The sequence below is a fragment of the Podarcis pityusensis genome, assembly GCF_964106645.2.
Source record: "Podarcis pityusensis genome assembly, chromosome: 1".
Classification (NCBI taxonomy): Eukaryota; Metazoa; Chordata; class Lepidosauria; order Squamata; family Lacertidae; genus Podarcis; species Podarcis pityusensis.
Genome location: NC_138028.1, coordinates 125,358,955 through 125,372,284, shown reverse-complemented (window position 1 = coordinate 125,372,284; position 13,330 = coordinate 125,358,955). Strand labels below are relative to the sequence as shown.

The window sequence follows — 13,330 nt, the reverse complement described above, 5'->3', positions numbered from 1 at the left end:
TATAAGACGAGGCTTTGTTATTAAAAAATACAGTGGTACCTCGGGTTATGTACTTAATTCGTTCCAGAGGTCTGTTCTTAACCTGAAACTGTTCTTAACCTGAAGCACCACTTTAGCTAATGGGGCCTCCTGCTGCTGCCGCACCGCCAGAGCACGATTTCTGTTCTCATCCTGAAGCAAAGCTCTTAACCCAGGGTAATATTTCTGGGTTAGCGGAGTCTGTAACCTGAAGCGTATGTAATCTGAGGTACCACTGTAATGTAAAAAAATGGGAGTAGTCTTATACTATTTAATGCTGTATTGTTTTTAACACTCGATTGGGAGCCGCCCAGGGTGGCTGGGGAAGCTCAGCCAGAAGGGCAGGGTATAAATAATAAATTATTATTATTATACACAGATAGTGCATGGGGGTGTGTCGTAGGATTGGTTGCTGCCGCGAGCCAGAGATTGTCGGTGGCTATTGGGCGTGTTATTGGTGGCTGTGGCAAGGGCTGGTGTTGATTGGCTGTCACTGTGGCAATTGGGCGGGCGATTGGCGGCTTCTGCCGGCGAAGGGACAGACGATAGGTGGTTTTTGCGATGTGTGTGAGTGGCAGCGTAGGTCAGTCGGGTGATCGATTTTCAGCAATTCCCCCTTAAAAAAGCTCAACAACTATGGGCAATCTTCCCCCAATTCCCCAATTTTCTTAATTTTGAATCCTCAAAGATAGGGGGCGTGTTATACATGGACAAATACGGTAAGTTTCTGTTTACTTGTTAGTCATTTCCCCCCCAGAAAAGTGAACTTGAAGCAAGTTACAGAGACAAACATTAACACAAAGCAGAAAAATCAGAATAAAAACAACCTAAAATGCTCATTGATTATATGTATAAGACGACAGATCTAACTCAACCCCACAGTGTGCCACACTCCTCTTACATAAAAAATAAATAACGGGAATGGGATCGTACAGTTCTTTGATACAGGTGTGATAGTGGCAAAAGAGAGGCAGACTAGAGGAGTGGAAAAATAATTTCTGTGGCATCTTGTTTTTTTTTTAGATCTGTTGGAAAAGTCTCGTGTTGTTAAACAACCAAGAGGTGAAAGGAATTTCCACATTTTTTATCAGATATTGTCTGGAGGATCAGAAGATTTGCTCAGTGAGTACAACTCTGGTGGTGTTTTAAATGTCTAATAGAATTGCACATGAAGTTGCGTAAGTTAATCAAAGTCTCCATAATTGATTTGCGTGGTTTGTATGCCTTTCAGTGCACATACATGTTAAGTGGCTTCAATTCTCACTGCTATTAAGAGCAATAGTGGGTCAGGGAACTCAGCTGTTAACAAGGCCTGTTTTCATTTCGTAGAAAAACTTAAGCTGGAGAGGGACTTCAGTCGATACAACTACCTTAGCCTGGACTCTGCAAAAGTGAATGGAGTAGATGATGCTGCAAATTTCAGAACGGTTCGGGTAAGAATTGGTGCAAATTCCGTATTAGTTCAAACTTGACTTCATTTTATAATTTTGCTAAATTGTTGAGTCAGCCAAGATGATCAGCAGCATAAAAACATGAAATCTGATGGTGTGATCCATTAAAAGAGTTTAATAATATTTGGGATATTAAAAGTTACTTCTGCTACCATAAGCAAGCTTCTGTGGCCTGAGGCTGTGAAGTGGTTTATAAATTTGTATATAATAATAAATAAAATTATTTATTACAAATAATAATAAAATTTGTATATAATAATAATATATGAGTGTTACTTTTTTTTTTTTTACAAAACTTGTTACAATAAAGGCTACATTTGGATTCCACATTATCGAGACATGAAACTATGGTTTACTTAGCTTTTATTAGCTTAAATAAGCCGGTTTCATAAACCAGGGTTCGAAGCTGACATTTTTTTTACACTAGGCATAGTTAAGATTAACCACAGTTTGCTGAGTTCAGATGACACAGCAAGCTATGGTTAGTTAAAAGTTTCTGAACTCATTCTGCTCCCTTCCCCTTCTCTGGTGTGACATGAGGCCATTCCTCTCAGGATAAGCAATGGCTTTTTGTGACTTCCAAATGAGTGTTTGCTTTGTTTCTGTGGCCTGCCTGTTCAGTGTATTTGGAAGTGGCAGAAAGACACAGTTTAATGCTGCTTTGGTATCTGTAAGGCTGAAGGGCATTTTAAGCATATTTTAAATAAACTAATAATAGTTGGTTGTGAGGATAAAATGAAATGGAGAGGTGGGTAGGGGAAGAGGACCACCATGCAGGGATGTCTTACCCATGGGTGCAAGGGGTGTGGGGCTCTCAGGGGCACCAAGCCGAGAGTCCGGGGCCCGAGAGTTGAGTCCGGGGAAGAGCTTGTCCATTGGTTGGAGCGCCGCCGTGGGCTCTTCTGCTGTGGGCAGCTCTGCGCCGCAAGTTTGGGGACGACTGAGCCAGCGAGACACTGAGGCGAGCGGCCAGTTCCGCCCTCCTGTGTGCCTGGGACTGGGCAACTGGGGGGGGCGGGGCCAACAGGCGGATCTGTGCACCCCGGCACCTCATATGCTTAAGACAGCCCTGCCACCGTGTCCCAGCTTGTGCTCTTTGGAGAAAGGACAGGCAGGATAAATCAATGCGACAAATAAAACTTGATTTCCCTATTCTAGAATGCCATGCAGATCGTGGGGTTTATGGACCATGAAACGCAGTCAGTTTTTGAAGTGGTCGCAGCCGTCTTAAAACTGGGAAACATCGAATTCAAACCTGAATCTCGAGTGAATGGTTTGGATGAAAGTAAAATCAAGGATAAAAATGGTAATGCAGATAATCTGTTCTGATCCAATCAAATCTACCTGCACTTTGATAACTGGTTTAACCCCCCCCCCCCATGACTTCTGAATGTACTTGCTGCCTAGGTAGGTAGGAATGATTTTAAATCGAGATTATTTGCTTCCATAGAGCTCAAAGAAATATGTGAGTTGACAGGCATTGATCAGTCAGTGCTGGAGAGAGCTTTCAGCTTCCGCACCGTTGAAGCCAAGCAGGAGAAAGTCTCTACAACCTTAAATGTGTCTCAGGTAATATTGAATTACTACTGTGAATATGTTTTTTTCTTTCTGGTAGAAAACATAGGGGAATTTTCCTTTGTCACAATGAATAAAATGTGACCTGAAAAGAGGAACTTCTGTGGCCCCTCTTGAAGGATCTGTATTTTCCTATTATTTCATTGTGGAAATATGGATATCTACTGTGGGTGCCAATTCCTAGCTCAAAGTGGGCTCTTGTATCTTTAACTAGGATCACAGGCTATCAGTTGCTTTCCAGAATTGATTATTGTTGAATTTTATGAGTTTCTGCAATTTCTTAAGGCACCCCTTTAGTCAGCCGTGTTGGAGTCACTTTTGTACCACACAATCTCACACTGGAGGGGAGTACATGGGAGTCACATGGCCACATGGTCAAGATAAACTTTGCATATGTCTTTTTTATGCTTTATTGGTTTTAAAAACTGTGTAACATAAGTGATCAACAGAAAATAAAAACAAAAACAAAAATAAACAAACATTCATTCCGTAGTTGGTGCTTGATGTATGAAACAATTTGTAGTTGGATTCAACATGACCTCTGGTCCCCCCATTCTGGTTCTTAGATTACATTCTTTAACTGCACACTAAACTTTGTCTCCTGTAAAAAAGGTAAAGGGACCCCTGACCATTAGGTCCAGTCGTGACCGACTCTGGGGTTGCGGCGCTCATCTCGCTTTATTGGCTGAGGGAGCCGGCGTACAGCTTCCGGGTCATGTGGCTAGCATGACCAAGCCGCTTCTGGCGAACCAGAGCAGCGCACGGAAACGCACTCTGGCAATTTAGCTCCAGGGACCACACATTCGCTCTATAAGACACACAGACCTTTCCCCTTAGTTTTTAAGATGAAAAAAGTGCGTCTTATGGAGCGAAAAATACGGTACATTTTTGCTGATAAGGTACGTACTGCATGGGAAATGGACTTTAGCTTGAAGGTACAGGATGCAGCTTTCTTCTTAAAGCTAAGCCGATCAAGGATTAGTCGCTACCTGTATGGGAAACAGCCTGAGAATCCTATGCCTTTCCTACAGAAGCCGAGTGGGAGATTGATGTAATAACGATTTAATGACAACGTCAAAACAATTTATTAGAAAATTCCCTTGTGTATCAAAACTTCTGCAAAGCATGCCGGTTTGTTTATATTCATAATTCGACAGGCAACACTTGTGTGTGTGGATTTGCTCCTCTTTATGCTGTGCCACAGCCAGAAAGAGTCCTGGGCCAACCCCAAATATTTCTAATATTCATGTGTCTTTTTTTCTTCTTTCTTTAATTAGGCATACTATGCACGGGATGCACTGGCAAAGAATCTTTACAGTAGACTGTTTTCCTGGCTTGTTACCAGAATCAATGAGAGCATTAAGGTAGTGTTCTTTGAAATCCTTAGAACAAATAAGCCTGACAAGTTAAACTAGATGCTCATCAGTTTGTGGCATAATAATGCAAAGTTTTTAGCAGGAAAACAATAGATGTACTCATATAATTGACCCCTGCTTTTCCTCTGTGTCATAATGATGATTTTCATAGAAAAAATTAATTAGGCAGCAATGCTGCCTCCTTGCTGAATTTAATAAACATCTGAAAATAACTTTTGTTTTCTTAAGGCACAAATGAAAGTAAGAAAGAAAGTCATGGGCGTTTTGGACATCTACGGCTTTGAAATTTTCGAGGTACTTTTTCTCTGACTGTAATCTTAATGCTTTGTAGCAAGATGTAGTGAATTATTCATTCATTCTGTTTTGAACCAGCCTTTTCAACAAAGTTTCTCAAGCCAGCCTACAATAAAATGACTACCAAGAAGCAGGTACAATCACTGCAAAAAAGTGAAAAAATAGGTAACTTGGAAACAGCAGAAAAACATTAAAACTAACCCTGAAATATCAAAGCAGAAGAACTCTAAAAGAACAACCAGATAAAATATGGTTCAGTATTTTTTTAAAAAGCCTAAAGTTCCATCAGCAGCAGACATGGAAAGGTGTGAGGAAATGAAACTGATTTTTCTTCATGTAAACTTCATAAGGGTAGATGTCAAGTGTACAGACCAAAACCCTGGTCTCCACTCACATATCATACACACAGAAAAAGACTCACTGTTTTTAGGTTTTGCGTTCAGCTTCCTAAGAGTTTCTGATAAAAAGGTGGCATATAAATGTTTAAATTTAAAATTTTAAGGAAGTAGTAATAACTCATATTGTAGAGGGCTAAAATGCTAATTTTGCCCAGGTCCCTCCTCTTGTAGATCATGCACAATGAGAAATCAGATTGGACAAGCAATGCCCAAAGTTTATAGCGATTTAGCAATGTGTGTACACTTAATCTCAAAATTCTGAATTCTGGCGATTTGTTCCTGTGCCCTTTGAATGGCATTTTTTTTAGTGTTAAGGTTATACCTAGATGGAAAGCAAAACAAACCGTGCATTTCAGATCAAGGAGAGATGTCAGGTTAATTTGTGTCTGCCCAAGGCTATTATGCCAGGAATATAATACGTATACTGCAGCTTCTTATATTCAGGCTTATCTGTGACTTTTCCATCCAAAATGTTTTTCATAACTCGATTTCCCCCCCTTTTCAGCCAGAAGGGTAGAGGCATAAAAACAGTCCCTACAACCCATATTGCCTTTTTAAAATTGGTTTAGCAATGCAGGGAGGTAGAGTAGACGGAAATACGAGACAGCGAAATACAAGATTCTTCTGCTGAGCTAACATCTAACATTAATATGCTGAAATTCAGCAAGGACAAATGTGAATTTTAATATATGAGGAGAGAACAATTTGCTGCTCATGGATAAAATAAATTATAAGAGGGTGGCAGTGTAGTTTAGGCATCAATCCTGTTTCTATTAAAGTCAATGGCAAAGACTTTAAATGAATCATCCTCAGAATTCTTAACTTGGACTACCGTGGAGGAGTCTAGGCAGCCACTGCCTTAAAAAATCAATATGATATGAAAAATCAAATTGAAAAGTGACACAAGAGAATTGTGGCACCTTAAATTAAGGGCCAAGGTGAACAGGATATTAATTACATCTTTGCATATAGCGTGCAGGATTCTACTTTATTGCAGATGGTATCTCAGGTGAGGTGGTGATGCACAGCTCTTATGATGTGTGTCTTTCTGTTCCCTTGCTGTCATCCTAAGGGTTAATCCATCCTCTGAAGCCGATGTTTGTTTTTGGAAGACGCCTCCCATTGCTAAAGTTGCAACCTCGTCCCCTCCCTGCCCTGCCAGACTGTTGCACTCCTGATAATTGTCAGCTATCCAGCCAGCTCATTCTATTGCCTTTTAAAAACAGAACAGAACAGAACAAAAAAATCCTTCTCTTCAGAACTTTGTTTTTCAGATACTGGCTATCACCCTTATATTAAAAAAGCTGGATTTTAGGGGTTACTTTGTAACACTTCAAGAGAGAGAGAGAGAGAGAGAGAGAGAGAGAGAGAGAGAGGTTGTATTATAATGTCCCGTACCTCAGAAGTCGAACATCTTAGCTCCCGAACATATTGGCTCCCAAACGATCGAAACCCGGAAGTGACTGTTCTGGTTTGCGAACTATTTTTGGAAGCCGAACGTCCGACGGGGCTTCCATGGCTTCTGATTGGCTGCAGGAGCTTCCTGCAGCCAACTGGAAGCCGTGCTTTGGTTTTTGAACATTTTGGAAGTCGAACGGACTTCCGGAACAGATTCCATTTGACTTCGAAGGTATGACTGTATAGTTTGGCCTAACAATCTTATATGGCATAAGTTTTAATTGACTAGTGTCCACTTCATCAGATGGCATCAAGTATTATCCTTAGGGAAGAACAACATTTGATGCAGACTATATTTTTTATATATATGTATGTGTATATATATATATGTGTGTGTGTGTGTGTGTGTATATATATATATATATATGTGTGTGTGTGTGTGTGTGTGTGTATATATATATATATATATATATATATATGTAGGTATGTAGGTAGGTAGCTAGCTATATGCATACATTCTATCCTGGAAAACACACCTAACAGATGCTCTTGTTTTTATTGTTTTTATTTATTTATTTGAAAATATTTAAATACTGCTATATCACCTCAAAAAATATTAAAGCGGTTCACAAAGGTAAAAAATAAATAAAAGAGAACCATTCAATAAATAAAGTAGAACCATAAAATAGAACATAAGAAGAGGCTGCTGGATCAGGCCCAAAGCCTATCTATCACAGCATCCATTTTCTGCTTGTCTTGGAAGATGTAGTAATGACCCATGCAAGCATTAAAAGTTTTATAGCTGGTTTGGATGATCATGCCTCATTTTAATAATCTGGGCTATGAACCAGCCTTATTCCTGTGCATGCATCTCCCTCTTTCCAGCAGCAATTAAACCAGGAAGCCTCTAATGAATAACGATTTATCATTTCAGCCTTCTGGGAAACTTTGTTTTCCAGCTGTCGAGCAAGGCAGGATCTTAAAAATCTACTTCAAACCATAGTTTAATATCCTGGCTTGGTCCAGTGCTTGATACGCATAGTTTTCCTGATTCAGATTAAACAGGAAGCTATGGTCAGCTGAAGACCTCATGGTTTGCTTGCTCATGCAGCGAAGAAAGGAGCCGTGGGGCTCGTGTCACTGCTTGTTAAACTGAGATACGATTGTCTGAACAAGGCTTTAGTCATTAACATAATTATGGGCTCACACACTGTGAATCTGTGTGTATTTCTAGCCCTGTAACTTCTTTTGGGTAGGCTGTTTTTAAGGGAAATTTTGACTTCTTTCTGTTGAGTAAAAAGTGACAAGTTGTCTACCTGTAGTACTCCTGAACCAAGCACCCAGTAGGAAGTGTGATTAGCAAATGGTCTTCAGGCATATATATAAATCCTGCCATGCATGGAATAGGTGCGTATCATATTAAATCCCAGAAGGTAGTCCCATTGCAAAAATCTGCTTGCAGGCCAGAGATTTGGATATGGCTCATCTTTGGAAAAATATGCTGCCAGGCTTCCATGCGTCGCCATTGTCACTCTTTCCTATCTTTGTTTTGTAGGATAACAGTTTTGAACAGTTCATTATTAACTACTGCAACGAGAAGCTGCAGCAGATCTTCATTGAGCTTACCTTGAAGGAAGAGCAAGAAGAGTACATACGAGAGGTAAAACCCATTTGTTTCCTTGTTTACCTATCTGCCTCTGTGCACCTACAATCCTTGTCCTTGTTGCTTTTTGCCTTAATAGCTTTTAACATGTTTTTCCTTGATGGTTGCGATGACCTTGTCAGGTACAAAACAGAACTACCATGTTGATGTTCTGTTTGTGAGGCATTAGTAGTAGCCCTGAAACCAGATAGGCAGTTGAAAAGACACTGATTTAAGGTGAAGTCTTTACTCCAGGTGGTATCCTTTTGACACAAAATGGTTTTGTGGAGTGGGCGATGGCATCCAAAGTTGGCAGGTAGAGAGGAGATTCACTGGGCTCGACTCTACCCAGGGCTATTTTTCTGCTAGAACTTGCCGAAACTCAGTTCTGGCGCCTCTCAGGTGGGTGAGAACAAGGGAAACGTTCATGGTACCTCTTTTTCTAGAAAAATAGCACTGACACTAACCCGCATTTTCTTCCCCACTTTTCTTCCTGACTTTCCCCAGGCTCCTTACACTTCTCCACAATATTTAGACAGTCTACTAGAATCCAGTAACCAAAGTCAAATTTATGCTTATACACTGGTACCTTGTTTTGTGACCGGGATCCATTCCGGAGCCCCGGCCGCTAGCTGAAAAGGATGCAAGGCAAAGCGCCGTGTCTGTAGATATATTCTGTATATAATTATATTCCAGATATAGAATATAGACACTATATTCTTCTAGATTTATTTATTTTTAGAAACGAACACATTCTAAATCTGATTTGCCTAAAATCCCAAGGTCGTAAGCGCCTTTGTTTACATGTAATAGACTACAGTGGTACCTCGGGTTAAGTACTTAATTCGTTCCGGATGTCCGTTCTTAACCTGAAACTGTTCGTAACCTGAAGCACCACTTTAGCTAATGGGGCCTCCTGCTGCCGCCGGGCTGCCAGAGCACAATTTCTGTTCTCATCCTGTAGCAAAGTTCCTAACCCAAGGTACTATTTCAGGGTTAGCAGAGTCTGTAACCTGAAGCGTATGTAACCCGAGGTACCACTGTAATCTAAATACCTCATAGCTGCATTTATTTAACACTACAATTCTGATGGCAAGTTGGCAGGTGAAAGTACCGAAGTTAAATTTCAGACATTTGGCCACACAATGATTTTGGTGTATGAACCTATAGCCCTGTTCACAAGTTACTTGTAGGGCATACCTGTACAGTGGTACCTCTGGTTACGAACTTTGTTCTGGAGGTCCATTCTTAACCTGAAACCGTTCTTAACCTGAGGTACCACTTTAGCTAATGGGGCCTCCTGCTGCCGCCGCGGCGCAATTTCTGTTCTCATCCTGAGGTAAAGTTCTTAACCTGAGGTACTACTTCCTGGTTAGTGGAGTCTGTAACCCGAAGTGTTTGTAACCTGAGGTGTTTGTAACCCGAGGTACCACTGTATTTACTTTGGAGAAGGGCTCTGCTTTTAGCTTCGCCCCCCAGTGTTACATCTTCCTCGGACAACCATGAATTGGCCACTTTTGTATGTAAAGCAACAACAGTAACTGGTTTGCACAACTGAAACCCTTTTCAACAATTGTGCACAGTAGTAGGTTAGAGACAAAACCTCAGAAATATTGGGGAGGGGAAAGCTGTATTTATATTGCCATATGCACTTGGGTGGCGCTAAGCATCACTTCGGATTTGGTTTGTGCCGTACTTGCAAAAATGGTTGACCACCACCAAAGTGGACTGCATAGCCTATGCTGACCGTGTTATTTCAGCTTGTCATCTCTGTCTCAAGATGAAGGCTGAAGGCAGGGGAAAAACACACCAGCAGGTCTTGAGATGAAATTGTCAATTTCCTTAGAAACACTCCCAAGATGCACAAAAACATTATTGACCCAAAGCTTTTTACTAAAAGGGCTTTGGCTCTGTTTCAGTTAAGTGCATGGGAAAATGACACAGATTGTGGAATGGAATGGAAAGCAAACCTGGCAGCCATTCAAGGACGCTCATCTTGCTGCAGCAACATTAGCAGCTTCTGAAGTTTTGACATAATGCTGAAGTCCTGATGATCACAAATTGCTGTGACGAGGAGAAGGGGATACAGCCCTTCATTTCCTTTAAAAACTGCAGACCCACCCCCACCCCCACTCCATTATCATAATAGTTCAGCTCACTTTCATCAAAGGAGATTCATATATTGGTGGTCACTATCATCTTTGTGGGATCCTGGCTCTGGGTGCTTGCCTTGTGGGGCTTCCCACTAGCCCATAATTCCTTGTAATTTAAAAGTGGGTGTCAAGCCTATTTAAGGCCTGGGAGGTGAAAAGCGATTAAAGCACATACATCCTTAAGGTTTCCTTGTCTTTAGTGGCCTTCTTAGGGCTCAGAGGAACTGGGGTATTGTGCCAGGACTAAAAGAAGGCAAGCCCCTAGCTTACTAAAATATGCTCTGGTTGGAATGGGTGAAATTTTAGCAGAGTGCCTTCAAAGTGCCTTCCTGCCATGGTTTTCTTCTTCAATTTCTGTGTTTTATTTCTATAGGGTATTGAGTGGACGCACATTGAATACTTCAACAATGCTGTAATTTGCGACCTAATAGAAAATGTAAGTCATAATTATAGAATAATGAAATTTTCTGGAATGTTCTCATTCTTTTGATTTGATGGCTGCCACACAAGAAAAGGCCTTTTCTGTGGTGGCTCCCTGACTGTGGAATGCTCTCCCCAGATAGGGATGCCGGCCATCTTCATTACGTATCTTTAGGCACCAGGCAAAAACATTCCTCTTCTCCCAGGCCTTTGCCTAACTTTAACCATCTATGGCGTTTAAAACTGGGGGTGGGGTATTGTTTTTGTGTGTTATTATGATATCATAGCTGTCAGCGTTTTCCTTTTTTTAAGGGAAATTCCCTTTTTCCGAATAGGATTCCTCGCAAGAAAAGGGAAAAGTTGACAGCTATGTATGGTGTGCAATTTTTGTGTTTTTATATTGTGAACCTCCCTGTGATCATCAGATGAAGGGTGCTGTAAAAATTTAAATAATAATGATAATGATTTATTTAGTTCCAAAGAATGTATTGTGGCATAGTGCTTTCAGGAGTAAGGAATTATCACTGTATATAGTGTCGTTTGCCCACCTTCCCCCAACCTGGTGTCTTTCAGATGAGATTTTTTGACTGCAGTGCCAGCAGCCTCTGCTGGCATTGCCAACAGTCAGGGATGATGGGTACATGATCTGGAGGGCATTAGCCTGGAGAAGCTTGTAGTAAAGCATTCTGAAGGGTGAAATTGAGCAAAATATTCATATTTTTTTAAAAAGCATTTTTCTCCCTCCCATTATAAACAACAACAACGAAAAACCCCTGCTCTCAGAGCGCCTTACAAGTGTCAGTGAGAAGACATTCCCTTCCCTCAAGTTTATAATCTAAAAGACACAGCACAAAAGGAAAAGGGATTGGGGGAAGAGGAGGAAAAAAGAATGTGCAGCAACTGTTTCTTAGTTGCAGAGTTTGTAGAATCACCAGCCAGAATGGAAAGACTTCAAGGAGTGAAGGAGCCAAAAGTTGGTAGTTTTTCAGCAGAGGCCCTGCAGTCCTTCCTGTCTTGCTCTCTCCTACCCTGATGGAATGGCTGCTGCAGATGGTGATTAAGGGGAGCAGGCTGATGGAGACACTGTCCAGTGTCAATGTCTCCTAAACTTCCCTGCAGCAGCAGCAATAATAATAATAATAATAATAATAAATAATAATAATTTTATTATTTGTATTTCACCCACCTGACTGGGTTGCCCCATCCACTCTGGGTGGCTTCCAACAGAATAGTAGATGAAGTAACATTGTTCTTGAGGATTAGGTGGCAAGCTTTTAAAAAAGGTTTCCTTTCCCAATAAATAACATTTGTCTTTTGAATGCTAAATGGAACACTTTGCGTCTTTCAGTGTATGTTTCAAATACAGCATGTACTTGCAGACAGCAGCTCCTGTTGACTACCCACACTTTTAAGTCTCATTAGTTCCTTGACAACAGTGAAATCTGGAGCAGTTCTTTAGCCAGCATCACCAGACAGAGAAAATGAGACAGAGAGACCAGCATCTTCAACTGTCTCGCTTTGGATCATAGCTGAGCTTTGTATTGGAAGTTCAAATCGCAAGGATTTGAGAAGGAACAGTTGAAATAAAAGGCATGGATTTTAAAATGGAAAAGAATAGGTGTGCTACCAGTGAATGATACATGCTTAGAAATTTGTGGCTAAGAGACACTATCCTATTCCATATCTCATCAGGAAGAGGAAGAAGAGATTCATCTGCTCAGTGATGCTGTTGCCAAGCACCACATTGAGGGAGCCTTTCTACTCCTCTCTGATCTCAGGGGAATAGGGCATTTGAAGGCGTTTCCTCCAAGCAAAGGGCGCAAATTCCATCCTGAATTTTGTGACATCTCTTGGGCCTCAGTGTCTGGAGACCTGAAGAATGGGGAAGTACATCATCATCATCATCAAACCTTTTATTGGCATCACATACAAACATCCAAAACAAATCAATACAGAATTACCACTTCCCCAGTGGCACAAAACATTTGCTAAAAGAAAGGAGGCAGAGCAGTCTATCATCACATCTGTAGGTCTCCAGGGAGATCAGACGTCTGCAATGTATTTCGACAACAAAAAACCAAATAGAGATATTTAGCCACTAACTTGGTGAGCTCCTGATCATTTGAATGGGGGAGTACCTAGGAGGTAACGAACAGGTTCAAGCCCTATGTTGGGTGAAAGATTCCTGAATTGCAAGGGGTTGGACTAGATGACCCTCGGGGTCCCTTCCAATTCTACAACGTTATAAAACAACACCCTGGTAAAGTTGGAGAAAGATGTAGCCTTTTTTTTTTTTTTTTTTGAAACTGCTGTATATAAATGTTGTTAAATAAATCAATAAAATTTGGACATGTCCAGGTAAATCCTAGTTCGAAGTTTTAGTTGTGCTCAGCATATCGAGTTAATCTAATCTGAATAAATGCATTTTAACATGGTAAGGACTGTCTATGGCAGACATACACGCAGGCTTTCAACTCTGCATTCTGACTCGAAATTTGACTTGCTAATTACCTGCTTTAGTTTGGCATTCATTTACTGTGAACCTTAAGGGATACATAGAATATTTATGCCCATCTCACATGGAATGAACCTTATTGTTGCACAA

At 40.9% G+C, this 13,330-nt stretch overlaps 1 protein-coding gene and 1 long non-coding RNA gene across 6 annotated transcripts in view; one reads left to right on the top strand and one right to left on the bottom strand.

Moving 5' to 3' along the window:
- The window catches only part of MYO1B (myosin IB), a 158,769-nt gene that overhangs the window by 111,746 nt on the left and 33,693 nt on the right, over window positions 1-13,330 (top strand). For all 5 annotated transcript variants that reach the window (XM_081023491.1, XM_081023490.1, XM_081023493.1 and 2 more), the window contains 8 exons: window positions 1,042-1,140; window positions 1,348-1,451; window positions 2,628-2,775; window positions 2,920-3,038; window positions 4,322-4,408; window positions 4,649-4,714; window positions 8,066-8,170; window positions 10,679-10,741. In XM_081023491.1, coding sequence (XP_080879617.1) covers window positions 1,042-1,140; window positions 1,348-1,451; window positions 2,628-2,775; window positions 2,920-3,038; window positions 4,322-4,408; window positions 4,649-4,714; window positions 8,066-8,170; window positions 10,679-10,741 — 791 coding nt within the window. The remainder of the gene's footprint in view (window positions 1-1,041; window positions 1,141-1,347; window positions 1,452-2,627; window positions 2,776-2,919; window positions 3,039-4,321; window positions 4,409-4,648; window positions 4,715-8,065; window positions 8,171-10,678; window positions 10,742-13,330) is intronic.
- On the bottom strand, window positions 11,871-13,300 carry LOC308471795. The gene is made up of 2 exons (XR_013983158.1): window positions 13,237-13,300; window positions 11,871-12,597 (listed from the first exon to the last, which is right to left on the bottom strand). It is a non-coding gene; the product is annotated as an uncharacterized lncRNA (long non-coding RNA).